The sequence below is a fragment of the Castanea sativa genome, chromosome 12 (genome assembly GCF_040712315.1).
Source record: "Castanea sativa cultivar Marrone di Chiusa Pesio chromosome 12, ASM4071231v1".
Classification (NCBI taxonomy): Eukaryota; Viridiplantae; Streptophyta; class Magnoliopsida; order Fagales; family Fagaceae; genus Castanea; species Castanea sativa.
The window spans coordinates 46,773,432-46,789,354 of record NC_134024.1 but is presented as its reverse complement, the minus strand read 5'-3'; the positions used below and the strand labels follow the sequence as shown (position 1 = coordinate 46,789,354).

Sequence of the window (15,923 nt, the reverse complement as noted above, 5' to 3'; positions counted from 1 at the left end):
TAAGAATTAAAGTTATATTGTTATACATACAGTATATATAAGAAAATTTTAGTAAATAAACATAGTATAATGGGTATACTATTTTTTTAATGGGTATTCTAAAATTAAAATACCACTTTTACATCATTAGTGTTTAAATGTTCGTATTCGTCGAAGTTATATATATATAGAGGTAAATTTTAGAAAAAGTTCAATTAAATTTGAAATTAAAATCCAATTATTTTGTGCCATATATCTAAATTTATGTAGGGACCACACCATAATTGTCTACTAATTTTTTTTAATCTTTGTGCCAAGTGGGTTAATGAATGCAAAATACTAAGAATCTAATATTGATTAACTATAAAATTTAAATTAAAAAAAAAAAAAAAAAAACTGATCACATATACTCAATACAAATCATCGCATAACAAAGATCACTACACATTCTATCTTAAAAATTAGAAGAAAAGAAATGATCATAAGTAGTATTAAATTTGAGCAAGAATTTTAATATATGACTAATTACCTTTACTTTAAAAAAAAAATAATTTGACTAATAATTTATATTTTTATGATAGAAATTGTCTTTAATTTTAAATGTATCCATACATATGCACGTGTCACATGTTCTTTTTTTTAATAATTTGACTAATCATATACATTTTTATAATAAAATTTGTGTTTAATTTTAAATGTATTCATGCTTTTGCATGGGTTACATGTTAGTCTATATATATGATAATAGGTAAAACTGAGAGAAACTTAAATTAGAATTCCAAATTAGAGTTCCAATTATACGCCGTGTGTCCCAAGTTATTTATTCATAAAGAGTTTTATTTTTAGAATCAAATGTCGGACCATATCATAAATATTCATCCAAATGAGTTATTAAGTATAAAAACCAAAGAGTATAGAATAAATGAATCGTCAAAAAAAAAAAAAAGTGTTTCACAATAATTTTTTTAAAAAATGGACAATTTACATTTTATACCTAATAATATTCTTACAAAATTTTTTAAAGGGTTAAAAAAATATAAAACTGACTATCAATAGTATTTAAATTATATATATATGAATTATATTATGCGTCTTATTATATATTTTGAAGTGTCTATATATATAATAATAGGCAAAGCTGTGAGAAAATCCAATTAGATTTCAAATTGGAGTTTAATTAAAGTCTAATTTTGCATCTCGTGTCCTATCTAATATGAGTTTTTAAAATTTTGTGTCAAGTGAATTAATTTAATGTAAAAATTGGATTCCAATTACAATTTAATTTTACAACATGTGTCCCACCTAAACTAAGCTTTTAATTTTTGTACCAAATGAGTTAATTTAGTGTAAAAAACGAGAAGTTCAATATAAGTAAACCATAAAAAACATAATTTTTTAATGATTTTATATTTATGAGTCTTTTGTTTTTTTTTTTTGTAGAACTAAAAACGATTCAAGTTTATAAGTCATATATATATATATATTAATAAGTAAAACTGAAAGAAAATACAATTAGATTTTAAATTGGAATTCAATTAGATTTTAATTTTGTGTCATGTATTCTATCTAATTAAAATTTTTAAAATTTTGAACGAAGTTAGTTAGTTCAATGTAAAAATTGGATTTCAATTAGAGTTTAATTTTACGGCATGTGTTCTATCTAGTCAAATTTTTTTAATTTTTGTGTCAAATGAGTTAATTTAAAGTAGAAAATGATAAGTCTAATATAAATAAATCATAAAAAAACATAATCATATATCTAAAACTATATATAAAATTAGAGGAAGAGAGAGTTTGAATTATTTTATATTTATGAGCCTTTTTTTATAACTAAAAACAATTCATTTGGTATATATATATATATATATATATATATATATATATATATATATATATATATATATATATATATATAGATAAAACTTAGAAAAAATCCAATTAAATTCTACGATTGAAGTCCAATTTTGCGTCATGTGTCCTAAATTATTTATTTTAGAGAAAGTTTTATTTCTTAATTTTGGAATCAATTATGGGATCATATCATAAATATCCATTCAAGTAAGTTATTGTGTACAAAAACCAAAGAGTATAGAATTAATGAACATACAAATATTTTAAAAATTGACAATTTACATTTTCTACCTAATAATATTCTTACAAGGCATTTTAAAGAGCTAAATTTTTTTTAAGAATGACTATCAATAATATTTTAATTATATATGTAAGATTATTATACTATGCATCTTAATGTGTATTTTTTAAGTATATCCATGCATATGCATGGAATTACAAGCTAGTCTATATATAATAATGGGTAAAGCTGAGAGAAAATTCAATTAGATTTCAAATTGAAATTAAATTAGAGACTAATTTTATGTCATGTATCCCATCTAATTTTAAATTTTAAATTTTTGTGTCAAGCGAGTTAATTCAGTGTAAAAATTGGATTTCAATTGGAGTTTAATTTTGTGCCATGTGTCCCATTTAATATAAATTTTTTTAATTTTTGTGTCAAATGAGTTAATTTAGTGTAAAAAATGAGAAGTCTAATATTAGTAAGCCATAAAAAATATAATTTTTTAATGATTTTATATTTATGAGTCTTTTTTTGTATAACTAAAAGCAATTCAGGTTTTTAAGTCAAATATATATATATATATATATATATATATATATATATTGATAGTTAAATTTAAGAGAAAATCCAATTAAATTGAAAACTGGAGTCTAATTTTGCGCCATGTGTCTCATCTAATTTTTAAATTTGTGTGTTAAGTGAATTATTAGGTGCAAAAATTAATAAAGTCTAAATTCAATTAGATTCTAAATTGAATTTTAATTGGAGTTCAATTTTGCGCATGTGTTCTATCTAATCTTTTAATTTTTATGGCAAGTAAATTATTGAATGAAAAAATAGAAGAGTCTAGATCTAATTAGATTCTAAATTTTATATATGTAATTATCATTATTTTTAAATGTATTTGTGCATATGCACGGCGTTACACACTAGTATATATTAATAGGTAAAACTGAAAGAAAATCCAATTAAGTTTTAAATTGGATTCTAATTGTTGTATAATTTTGCGCCTTGTGTCCAATTTAAGCTTTTTTAATTTTTGTTCTAGGTGAGTCAATGAGGTGTAAAAGACGAAGGGTCTGAAATAAATAAATCATCAAAAATTCAATAAACAAAAAAATTTTAAAAAAGGAAAAGTAGACTCATGTGTACATCCAAAAGTGACACTACCTTTCGATGTCATATATAGTTTACTTCTAACATAAATGACTCTTTGGATGTGAGGGAATAGTACAAGTCCTTCGATCCTTGGTTTGTTGCTCACTTGCTATAATATTTGTATTCGGGTTGTCTCCAGTTAGTCTCTGTACACTTGCTACAAATAATTATTCGAATAAAATAAGTCATTTTATGCACAATATTTTCCATTTCTTGAAAAGATTTCCTCCATTGTGAATTTGGACGGGATTTGTGAATTTTAGGCGTTTGAGAATTCGACTTATATATAATATATTTTTGACATGTAAATTACAAAAACCTATCTTAAGATTTGGAGACGTCGTTCCTCCCTCAAACTTAAGGGAAATGACACTCTGGTCTCTGGTTATTTAAGATTTTGAAGAAGTCAATAAATTAATCATTTTATAATAAAAGTAACATAATATTCTAGTTTTTGAAAAAATTCCATTTAACCAAACCTAACCATAGTTAGTGAAAGATTTTAAGATTAAATATTATTTTTCTTGTCATCAAACTTAAAAATAAAAACACTTCGTGGAGAAAAAAAAAAAAACGCACAATTCCTATAGCAACTCCTAGTAGATCTACAAGTCATCTACCTCTAGTAATTCTCTCTTTCCCTTTGAAATTCTTACAGTACTACTACAAGAACAATTCACCTATTTTTCAAAATTTAAAATATTCTATTACTAGTATTAACAGAATGATTAATTCATTGATTTCCTTCGAAAAAGGGTCAAAGTATCACTTTCCTAAACTACAAGGAAAGTTTTTGTAAGATACCCTTGTTTATAGTATTCAGTTTCCAATTTTAGGCTAGAATTTTATTTTTTAAGTATATATTATAGACATTGATTGATATGAAAATCCAAGCATATTTAGGCCCAAACTTAAAAAGATCAAACAATAAAAGGCCCAATAACACTAAAAGAGCCTAACAAGAAGGCTAGAAATTGATTGGCCCTAATTAAATTGAATTGCCCCTATTTAGACCGTTTTGACTTGGGTCCACTTCACTTGTTTGGTGTCGAGGTAAGCAGGGATGACAAAAATTCCCCTTAACTTGCATTATCTTGCACAGTTTTTCTACGCCCCGAATGTGTGTGTGTGTGTGTGTGTGTGTCTCTCTCTCTCTCTCTCTCTCTCTCTCTCTCTCTCTCTCTCTCTCTATATATATATATATATATATATATATATATATATACTAGGCTCTAACCTGTGCTATGCACAGAAATTTACCTATTTGTGAAGTAGGCTAAAATAATTTTATAAAATTTTAAATTGATTAAAAAACTATACCATTACATGAACGTGCAATTTTTTATTGATTTGCTCTTGTATAATTTCAATTTATGTTACAAATTGATGAAGAAGCCATTACTTGAACTTGCAATGGCTTACAAAAAATTTGTCAAACAATTTCAAATACTGCAAAAAAATAACTCAAAAATTCATATATTACTTCTAAAAGACCAAAAAATATTAAAGAAAAATTTTCAACGTTTGAGTTTGAGGTTAAGTTGGACTTATTAAAGGGATAGAGTTTCACTCCTTATTAAGTTTGGACTAAACAAAAATAATTTTTTTTAAAGAAAATGATGAGTTTGAGTTTAAGTTGGACTTGTTAGAGAGATAGAGTTTCACTTCTTGTTAAATTTGGACTAAATAAAAATAATTTTATTTAAATAAAATGATAATTTTATTTAAATATTATGCTGACGTAGAAAACTGTGAGAGTTTCAAAGGTTTTAATTTAGAGAGATAGAGTTTCACTTCTTGTTAAGTTTGAATTAAACAAAAATAATTTTGTTTAAAAAAAATGATGAGTTTGAGTTTAAGTTAGACTTGTTAGAGAAATAGAGTTTCACTCTTTGTTAAGTTTGGACTATACAAAAATAATTTTATTTAAAGAAAATGACAATTTTGTTTAAATATTGTGCATGATGAGTTTGAGTTTAATTTAGACTTATTAGAGAAATAGAGTTTCACTCCTTGTTTCACTCCTTATTAATTTTGGACTAAACATAAATAATTTTATTTAAATAAAATGACAATTTTATTTAAATATTGTGCAGACGTTGATTGTGGAATTAAAATAATATGACAATTTTATTTAAATATTGTACATGATGAGTTTGAGTTTAAGTTAGACTTGTTAGAGAAATAAAGTTTCACTCATTGTTAAATTTGGACTAAACAAAAATAATTTTAATTAAATCAAATGAAAATTTTATTTAAATATTATGCTAAAGTGAAAAATTGTAGGAGTTTCAGAAATTTCAGTTATATAGAAATATATAGATATGTGTGTGTGTGTGTGTGTTTTTTGTTTAATAAATATTTAAAATATGTATAATTTTTTTTTTATACCTATCATCTTGTAATAAATTTTTGTACATATTCTATTGTCATTCTCAAAACATTCATTTTTTTTTTTCCTTTCTTTTTGCACTCTCAATGTTGTCACTTTCATTTCTCTTTCATATCTATCTCATTAATGTCAAAACCACTTCATTTGAAATGGTAAAGAGAACTTGCTTTGTCCGTTGGCATTCCTAAATTTGTAAATATTTAATTTTCAATTTTAGGCCCCCTTTTTTTTGTTGAAAATACATATTTTCTAAGTTGATTAGAGTACTAGCATTGGAAGGTGTAAGCACCTCCTAGTTGCTATTTTACAACCCAAGACACTCAAAACTCACTTCATTTGGGTTTGTATACTTAAAAAAATTTGTAACCTTACTCAAATTGCATATATTCAACCTTACTATTCATAGGTTGTAAAGAAAAAAAAAATTTAATCTTGTAGTTGTGTGTAAAAAGAAAAAGAGAGTGAGAGGAAAAAGAGAGAAAATAATACGTTTTATTATTTTATTAGGTAGTTTATATTATTTTATTGGGTTGTATGTAAAAATAAGAATTGAGATGCTAGATGAGTTGTAAAATGAATTGATAAAATAGTAAATAGATAAAGTGGTGTTTGAGGATGCAAATTTTTTTTTTCTTTCGCATCCCCAGATGCTAGTGCTCTTATAATTGATTGCAAAGTTCAGATCTGGATTTAATTTTAGAAACTTTAAGTCCAACTTTATATGAAACAATAAAAGGCCAACAACACTAAAAGAGCCCAACAAAAAGGCTTGAAATTGACTGGCCCTGATTAAACACCTATTGAACTCGAGGTCCACTTCACTTGTTCGATGTGAGTCTAAATACTCTATACCACTTTTTCTATCCCACTCTATATTCTATCAATCACTACTACCAAATACTAAATAGTGATGGCAAAAAAACCTCTCCCTACTTAATTAACTCATAGTATTGTATATGGGTTTTCTTTTTTCTTTTTTATTTGATGAATTTTTTTTTTCTTTGATGAATCAGTACACGGGTTTTCTACATTCCAAATGTGTGTGTATACATATGTTTTGGTTTTTATTTTATTTTTTTGAGAAACGATATATATGTTTTAGTTAAATATATAATTTTAAATTATATATATTATTTTATGATTTATATTTTGTGCATATTATATTAATATCTCAAAACACTTGTTTTTTCTTTTTTCTTTTTAACACTGTCGTGCTTACTTTCATTTCTACCTCATTAATGTCGAAGCCACCTCATTTAGGATGACAAAATACCTCCAATCTGCCCTCCTGTCACCTAACCAGTCTCGCTCTTGCCTCGAAGTGAGGAGGGGCAAGGACAGGGCACCTATAATCCAAACCCCACCTTTTTAGTTGCCAGAGTTCTCCTACTACCACAAAAAATATACAATTTTTTCCATAACTTTCCTATACTATGATTATTTGTCACCTTCACATGGACCTATTAATTTTTCTTTACTAATCACAGTCAGCCACGTAAGGTAGCTGCGGAAAGATTGTGCATTTTTTGTAGTACTTTATTTTTTGCTGTTGCCATCCCCAGGCTAAATAAAGCAAAAAACAGTTCGGTACCGACCGAACACACTTGCTCATCTCCATTGAGGCCAAAATTGCAATTTTTCTTTTTCTATAAAATGGATATTAATTTTACAACTGTTCTCATATTTTGAAATAATATCCCTATTCCAAACAATGAATCTCTGAGAATAACATCTGCGTTTAAGAACAAACATGACCAGAATGAAAAGATAGATATAAAACCCAAACATCAACGTTTACAATTAATATTGAAGTCATAGCAACATACAAGACAAATTACACATAATAAAATGCAATAGTGTACTTAAACACATTTATGTGGCTCTTGCACAACATTTTAGACACAAATTTTCAGCAACTCATCGAGGCATATATCATATATGTGATATGTTTAATTACCTAAGGCTCCAGAATGATCTTCCCAAAAATTTTGTTTTCAGCATTCTTTGCCCAAGCATCTTCAGGATTGCTCAACGAGTACTTAGAGTCAATCACTGTCTTCACCTTCCCTTCCTTGGCTAACTTGACAAGAAAATCCATATTCTCAGCCTTGCAACTTAAGAGAACTGGAATTAGCTGCTTCTTTGAGAAAGTAAGTTTCTTAAGAGCATAAGCCTTAATGGAACTAGGTGTAGGCTTTACATCAAATATCTTTCCATTTGAAGCCAAATGAGGCTCAAAAATTGACCAAGAAGTTGGTTCTCCACAGTGAATCACTATGTCATAGTTCTTACCAGATGGGCTTTTCAGAGCTTGCCCATCTGGGGTGGTTTGGTCAACAACCTCATCAGCACCTAAGCTCTTGGCAAGGTCAATGTGTTCAGGTGCACAGGTTGCTGTAACATGTGCATTTCCAAGCTTTGCTAGTTGAATTGCATAGTTACCAACACTTTCTGAGGCATTAGTGATGAGAATGTTTGTGGGCTTTCCAGTTCCATCAAGCTTGAGACCTGCAGAGTCAGTGAGAGCTTGGTGAGCCATTAGACCAGAAGCCGGTATGCCTGCACCTTCAGCTGCTGAAACTTCTAATGGCCTAATTACTGTCAAGTTCGCCTTAGCTACAACAAACTCTGCTAGTCCACCTCCGTTCTGTAAATGTATAAAATGCAAAGATGGATGTACTTGAATCAATAACTAAGGTGTGTATGGTGCTGGTGAAGCATATAATCATCAAGATAAATGTAAATTCAGCACAATTGGATTTGCTATATGCATGCATATGCAATTTCCCAACATTGCTTATAATCCCTAAAGCTTAGATAATTCACTCATAATAGAAAATGATATATAAATTAAAATCTTTATCTCATTTTTAGTGTTTCAATTTATGTTCTATCAATTATAATATGTCACATGTCTATTTTTTTTTTTTTTAATTCATTTTAAACTTTGCTTATCTTATTTTTAGTTTTTCAATTTATGTTCTATCAATTATAATATGTCACATGTCTATTTTTTTTTAATTTATTTTAAACTTTGGTTATATTATAAAAAAAGAAAGCACAAAACATGTCATGACAGGTGGGGTTGATATGTAAAGCATAATATATAATACTAAAAGTAGAATATAGAATCTTTATGGGACATGTAGTTTTTTTTGTAGAACTTCTAAGTTGTAACATTAACTATTCATTTTAAAGGTAATCCTCTTCATGAGAATTTGAAAAAAAGAATTATTTTATTCTATAATTTCCTATTTTTAAAATTGGAAACTACACGTCATGAAGTAGAGGTCATTATTATGAATTTTCCCACACCCTTTCCCTTTTGCCCATAAGATCGAACAATCTTAGAAATTAAAAATCAAAACTCTTATCAACAATAAAAACTTTTTACAGAAATGTTTTACACACTTTTATTTTTAAATCTAAAAACATAACATAAAGTCACATTTTCAGTTTATAAAGTAACACACTGTGTGAAATAATCAATGCCAATTGACAAAACTAGTGGAAATGTGAAACAAGGGTTTGTCTCACATCGCCCAAGTGTGTGTCTCCCAATGGATTTAAAGTCTTCACACAGCATTCAAGAGTTAACGGCTTTTGTATGATGTGAGTTGTATGATATTAAACCCGAGTTTCTACTCCCTTGTGTGTGTTCAGTCCGTGCCTTTCTCAAAAAAAAAAAAAAGTATGAGGACTTAACAGCAAAAGCAAGCATAGCTACGACTTTGTCACCAGCTTTGACATTTTTGACTCCTGATCCAACGTCAACGACCTCTCCTGCAACATCAGTACCTGTTCCAACAAAGAATACCTTCTATAATTAGTAAATAAATTTTTTTAAAACAATTTTTTTTTTTAATGAACTCACACATATAATTGAATAATTTTGCAATGCTTCCAGAAAATTTAGAACACACAATTAACTAACATGAAACTTGGACATTCAGTTGAATAAATTTAATATACAAGAAACAACTCATTTTTTAGGGTAATACTCCTATCAATATTTGGTTGTCATAAGTAAGTCACATATATTACCATTTATCCAAAACTTAAACGTTTTGGAAAGCAGAAAACTTAATCATGTAAATATTATTCTAGCATTCTCTTCATTTGTGGTTCAAGATTTCCCTTCAATGAGCAGGTCGAAATACAAAATGCCAGTTTTGATATATAATAATTGCCCTTTCACCTTGAAAACTTGAGTTGATAAGAAGTGAGAACAAACTTGTGTAATTATTTATTCTAACAAAGTCAGTGTTAGAATTCAACATAACAACACAAACTAAAATTTTGAATTGAGAGAAAACTTGAATCTATAGACGTAAATGAACGTATGGAAACACATCACCTATTATTATTATGATAATGGTTAAATGGTTATATATATATATATATATATATATATATATATATATATATATATATATATATATATATATATATATTTTTTTTTTTTCCTCCTTGTTTAAACTTTTAAATTAAATTGTAATTTATCATGGTATCATAGGAGGTAATTTAAATTCCAATAATAACGGTTGATTAAATTCACAACCTAACAGCTTAATTCTTTGAGCTTTGAGATACATAGTAAAATCTAGGTAAAGGAATTAAAAAAATATATAAAAAAATACCAGGTATTTGAGGTAATACACGAGGAAACATAGGCTTCCAACCGCCCTGCTGAATCACCCAATCAATAGGACTGAGACTGGCTGCTTCCACTTTAATCAAAACCTCATCTTTTTTTGGAGTGGGAACTGGGACTTCAACATACTGCACCAGCAATTAAATAATTAGTAATTTGCAATAAAAGTTAGATTTTTGTACATTTTTAAGTTTATTTTGATGGACTCATACCCCAAAAACAAAAAATTAAAAAAAAAAAAAAAAAAATTCCCTCCCTTTTCTTCCGTATTTTAAACAATTAACCAATAGTAAATCGGACCCAAAACATACTAAAATGCACTAATTAATATAGCTTATTATGTAAAGCTTTATTGCTCTTGAAAAAAGATGAGCAAAATGAAAGTGGCAAGCTCAAAGATACAATGTTTCATCAACTCAGGCTTGAAACATTGACTAGTTCTTTAGTTCAAACTTTAAAAGCTTAACCTTAATCAGTCTTCCACTTTATCCTTTCACAAAATTTCAACATGAAGCAGATATAGAAAATGGCTATCCATTTTCAAAAGTGATCTTCAACTTCAACTATAACGTCGAAACATTGCATGTCTTCACTTGAAATTAAGATGAACCATGAAACAAAGTAACCAACAAACTGGCAAAGTTTCCAAACCTCCCTTGTTATAAAAAAATAAATAAATAAAGGAGAGGAATTTAAGTGTGTGCACATGGGTATGCACGTTTCCAGCTACTCAATGAATGAATATGGTGACAAGGAAAGAAAAAGTCAAATCCTCCAAACTGGGTGACAATAAAAACTGAAAACCTGAGAAATGTTTTTATCATAAAATTATTCATTTTAAACTGTTTACAATGAAATGATGAATTTAATTATTTAATCAAACACTTTTTGTTCACATATGTGAGTTTAAACTGTCCTTATTAATTGGGACCCAATATCTAGTTGATTTTTAAAATGAATATAAGGCGCAGATAGAATTTGAACTAAGTACCTCATTTTACAAACATCATAATAAATTACTAATAATCTTAAAAGTTGACGTCATAAGAAATGATAAAGTTAATTATTTAGTATGCGTTTGGCGTCAAATTAAAAAGCCAAGTTATTTTTTCTCAAAAAAAAAAAACCAACTTATTTTACTATTTAGTTTATTTTTGTTACTATTTATGGGCTCCACTACACTTTTTGGTACTATTTATGAGTCTCACTGTACTATTTCAATTAACTTTTACTTTTATCTGTAGTACTTTTAGCAAAAAAATTTCAGTTTCAGCAAAATAAGCAGATTCCAAACAGATCCTTAATCGAACACTCTTTCCTCCACTAATTACATTCTTTTTCTGAAAAAAAATAATAAAATAAAAGCACAAACTAACCCTTGCATCTCTGAAAGTTCTTTGTCAACCATCACAAGAAATTAACATAGAAGTTTTCAAACTGTGAATTTGAAAGAACCTCGTAAACAAAACTTATAAATAAGAGAGAGAGAGAAGGGAAAAAGAGAAGAAATCTAAGTGAACTAATGAAAGATAATTTACTTTCTTCATATGAAAAACGAATGAATTACTTATAGAACATGAAAATTAAAGAAATGGATATGGAAGTAACCTTCAAATCACTGGGTCCTCCACCACAATTAGTGTAATGAACTGCGTGCATAAGCTTGCCTGCCATACTCTCTCAGTTTACAGAAGGAAAGCTTAATGAGTTTGTGTGTGTGTGTGTGTGTGTGTGTGTGTGTGAGGTAGGACACGAAGAGGACTAGATAATAGAAGTTCTGTTCAAAAATTTTGGGGTGGCTTTATAGTAGAGAGAGGACTTCGCGTAAAAATGGTGAAGGTAAAATTGGGTAAACTAGGATTATTGGATTTTCTTATATATATAACAACACCACGCCATTGACTTTGGACCGAGTAGTGTACAAAAAATGTAATATTATCTTAATAAGAAGTTCTAGCATGACCATCACAGCAGCCATAAAACGTAAGAGGATGAGTATTGACGTAAAATGAGCCATAAGATATTAAGATATCAATAAATCTAAGAAGATATCAATTTTTTTATCCATAAGTAATTAATCAACATTTTTCTGTCCACCAATAAATGCTCTAAAGGCATTAATTTAAAGAATACGGTTAAAACTTTTTATTGAAAAAAAAAAACAATTAATTATTTTAACGATTTTTTATATTTTTTGTAAAAATAGTGTTAATAATTACCACAAGAATATCCATTAACGGAAGTATTTTATAAAATTACTACTTTTTCTTTTCACCATTCACAGTCAATCACTTCAACAAGTTTTGATTGAGTGAAAAAATGGGAAAATCTGTAGTACTATTGATATCAAATAGCTGTTAATTTAATCCCTCTGTCTCTCTTTTCATTTTTTTATTAAATAGCTTAATCAGCTGGCATATGCAACCATACCGGCAGTGATCCAAAGGGCCACTAAAGGACACGATCTTGGATGCTTATCTTTTGGGGTCAGCCCTTGTAACTTTGTGCATGACGTTAAGTCATTGACATTTTCATTTAGACCTTGTAAGCAATCAGGTTGTGTGTTTAGAAAAATAAAATTAGGTAGGGCTGCTGGTCATTTTAGATTCGGATAGAAAAGGATGGTTCAACAAGTGATTTTTGGATTACAAATTAATTCACAACTTTGATTTGGTAGACTATGAGCGGTTGTTTATTACTTACACATGAATCTACAATTTTTTTCTCTGTCACTCATATTCTACTGCATCATATTTGTGTAAAACAAGTTGTGAAATAGTTTGTAATACTTGAATAATTGATTGGATTTAAGTTGATTTCTCTAAGCTTAAATGGGATTACATATTTCTTTTATAAAATGATGAACTGGCATGGATTTACAATCTTGGTATTCATATTTTATGCACAGGAGATTGTCTAACTTGATTTTTCGCCAAGAAGGTTTGGTTTGGACTTAGCCCACTGTACATAAACAACCCACCTAATTTGAACACAAGAACATTACATGACTATCCCCGATACACCAGCGATAAGAGGAACATCAAAGTTATGATCCAAAAACTAATGGTTTGTTTGGATTGAAAGGGAGGGAGGGAGGGAGGGTAGAGTAGAGTAGAGTACATAGAGTAGATTTGACTAAAATTAACCTATGTTCAGCTTACTCTATTCCCTTTCACTCCCCCTCCATCCAAATGCTCATGGTACTATTACTAACATAAAAGTCAGACAATTAAAACACAAGCTACATTCACATGAAACAATAGACAAAAGTCAAGAACCTTGCCCATGACTAGAGTATTATCCCAATCTAACTCGTGATGCCAAAACCAATGCCCATTAAAGAGTAACATGTGCGATCATCAAGTTTTATAAATTTACTGTTTTTCCACCAGAACGAGGTACGAAAAATTCCTATTCTAAAAGAGAGATTTTCCTTTAATAAGGTCACTAACTAAAGCATTAGTAGCCTTTAGAATTACACATCGCTGTCAGCAAGGTTCACTTTCTCATGTCACTCCACCATTACGTGTTTGTTTCCAGGTTAGCCATTCACGTGACCACTTATTCATCAATTGGCACTAAGCCACCATCACTTCCCAAGAGTGAAAGCTCACATGGCTTAGACCACCCAATAAAGGGTGTCAAACACAAACACCCTTGGTTCTCCACATGCAATGGGTTCACTTCCATGTGAGATGATGGTTACATACATTTGATACATGGTATTCTAGTCATGGCTAATTTGATACAGTTTGAGGCCTAAGGCAATAAATTTAAGTGATCTTTTTATAATGAAATATCAATTAAATGAATTTATTTAATATTAACCAAAATTAGGTTAATTCGATAAATTGAATTAAGATGAATTAATTAACCAAGCCAAGATTAATTTCATATAGAGAATTATATATATATATATATATATATATATATATATATATATATATATATATCATAGTTCAAGCATAAAACTTCTCAAACAAACTATTTAGAAAGGGATAGAGATTGCTCGGTGTGTAGTCAAATAAGAGATTAGTGGGTGGCTAATGTTAACAATTTACCATGTAGAATACCAATTTATGAAAATTAAAATTTCAAGTAATTCGAAAAAATTAATTATCATTGATGATTCGACATATTTACAAAATTTTATTTATTAAATACTTCAGGTTTCAATTAGTCTAATATTTTAGAAATTCTATAATAAGAGGGAAACTTTTTGAATAACCATTTTAAAAAAACCAATAATTATTATAAAATTTGGATCTTCTATAACAAGGGATAAGATATTTTCATAAAGGGGTGGGGGCTTTTAATAAGAGGGCCTTGGGCCTAGTAGCCACTAGGATGTCACTAGCCGCAAGAAAAATTTGGGTCATTAAAGAACCCTCGTTATAAGGTTGAATCACATTCTTGTACTGCAACCACGCATCACTTGACCATAAATACCCTCAACAACTACCAACCACGTTCTCCTACGATGTTTTAAGCAACTTTTCTTTTTATGAGAAAAACTTTCATTAAACCAACACCGAAAATACAATGGGAAACAAGGAAGCTATTCCATCATAGACAATTCTAATGGATCAGGTGTCTCACTATGGACGGGGAGCATCCCTCCCAGACCTGGCTCACCTATTGAAGTCCCTCTTTACATGCCTAATTTGCCAACTGCCAAAACAATCAAGATTACTCAGAATTCCTTGAACAATATGTCTTGTTTCGCTACTGACTTCCTTGGCTGAGATACTCTAAACAGGTAAGAGAGAGTTTGATTCAATAATGATTTGTTGGAGGCCTATATATTTTGCTAATAAAACACCAGCTTCCACTGCTAACACTTCAGTCTCCAACACAGAGAAGTTTGCATTTATCAGTCTACACAGACCAGCTGCCGCCTCACCCTTGAAATCTCTTATGATTACTCCAATACTTGAATTCCTTTCTCTCTCTGATGTCGCCCCATCCACATTTATCTTATAGACCCCCATTGGAGGCTTCTTCCAACTAACATCACAAAAGGCCGGACCAAGTTGAAAATATTTTGATGCTTCTTTATAATTCGAAAGAAAGCTCGAGGCAAAGTCCCAAATCTGACCAGCAACTTGTTTTTTAGACTCATGCACACACTGTTTTCTGTTGTACCAGATTGCCCATGCTGTCACAACCAATATCTCCAGGTCTCTAGTTGTTCCTGCACATAATAGTCCCAAAGCAATATCAGAGAAGTCTTGGTTCTCTACACAGATTTTTATTGGGCACTCCTTCCACCAACTCCAAACTTCCTTTGCAATATTACATCTGAACAATGCATGACATATGGACTCAGCTTCTTTCCCACAAATGGGGCATATTCCATCAGTGGCCACTCCCCTCTTCCTTAGATTTAGCATAGTGGGAAGAGCATTTTCACATGCTTTCCACGTGAAAATTCAAATATTTAATGGGATTTTGAGATGCCAAATCTTCTTCCACAAGGGGGTTCTAGGGTCTTCATGGGAGCACTCCTCGCCCCTTGGTGATTTTGTCACAGTAAGAGCAATATAGTAAGCACTCTTTACTGTGAATTCCTCTTTCCTGTTTCCCATCCAAATGATTTTATCCTCTAGTATGTTGTAGCTGAGTGGTATATTTAAGATTTTTTCTACTTCAAATGGAAGGAA

General features: G+C 29.3%; 2 protein-coding genes across 3 annotated transcripts; both read right to left on the bottom strand.

The window, feature by feature from the left end:
- Positions 1-7,382: 7,382 nt before the first annotated feature.
- Positions 7,383-12,088, bottom strand: LOC142618952 (chloroplast envelope quinone oxidoreductase homolog). Of its 2 annotated transcripts, none has more exons than XM_075792016.1 (4): positions 11,869-12,088; positions 10,247-10,388; positions 9,313-9,404; positions 7,383-8,253 (listed from the first exon to the last, which is right to left on the bottom strand). In XM_075792016.1, the coding sequence occupies exons 1-4, from the start codon at positions 11,932-11,934 to the stop codon at positions 7,564-7,566; spliced, it is 990 nt and encodes a 329-aa protein (XP_075648131.1). In that variant the 5' UTR covers positions 11,935-12,088; the 3' UTR covers positions 7,383-7,563. The 2 variants fall into 2 exon arrangements, with proteins under 2 accessions (XP_075648131.1, XP_075648132.1); XM_075792017.1 differs by lacking the exon at positions 11,869-12,088 and adding an exon at positions 10,728-10,877.
- A 2,923-nt stretch (positions 12,089-15,011) lies between these two features.
- On the bottom strand, positions 15,012-15,653 carry LOC142620779 (uncharacterized). The gene has a single exon (XM_075794090.1). It carries the CDS (start codon positions 15,651-15,653, stop codon positions 15,012-15,014), a length of 642 nt encoding a protein of 213 aa, XP_075650205.1.
- Positions 15,654-15,923: the final 270 nt, after the last annotated feature.

What these genes read in the sequence shown, in the direction of transcription:
- LOC142618952 (XM_075792016.1), bottom strand. Translation starts at nt 11,934, where the DNA reads ATGGCAGGCAAGCTTATGCACGCAGTTCATTACACTAATTGTGGTGGA. An exon ending in GAGGACCCAGTGATTTGAAG is followed by an intron (nt 10,389 to 11,868) that starts GTTACTTCCATA and finishes TTGCTGGTGCAG; the next exon opens with TATGTTGAAGTCCCAGTTCC. An exon ending in TGTATTACCTCAAATACCTG is followed by an intron (nt 9,405 to 10,246) that starts GTATTTTTTTAT and finishes TTGTTGGAACAG; the next exon opens with GTACTGATGTTGCAGGAGAG.
- LOC142620779 (XM_075794090.1), bottom strand. Translation starts at nt 15,653, where the DNA reads ATGCTAAATCTAAGGAAGAGGGGAGTGGCCACTGATGGAATATGCCCC.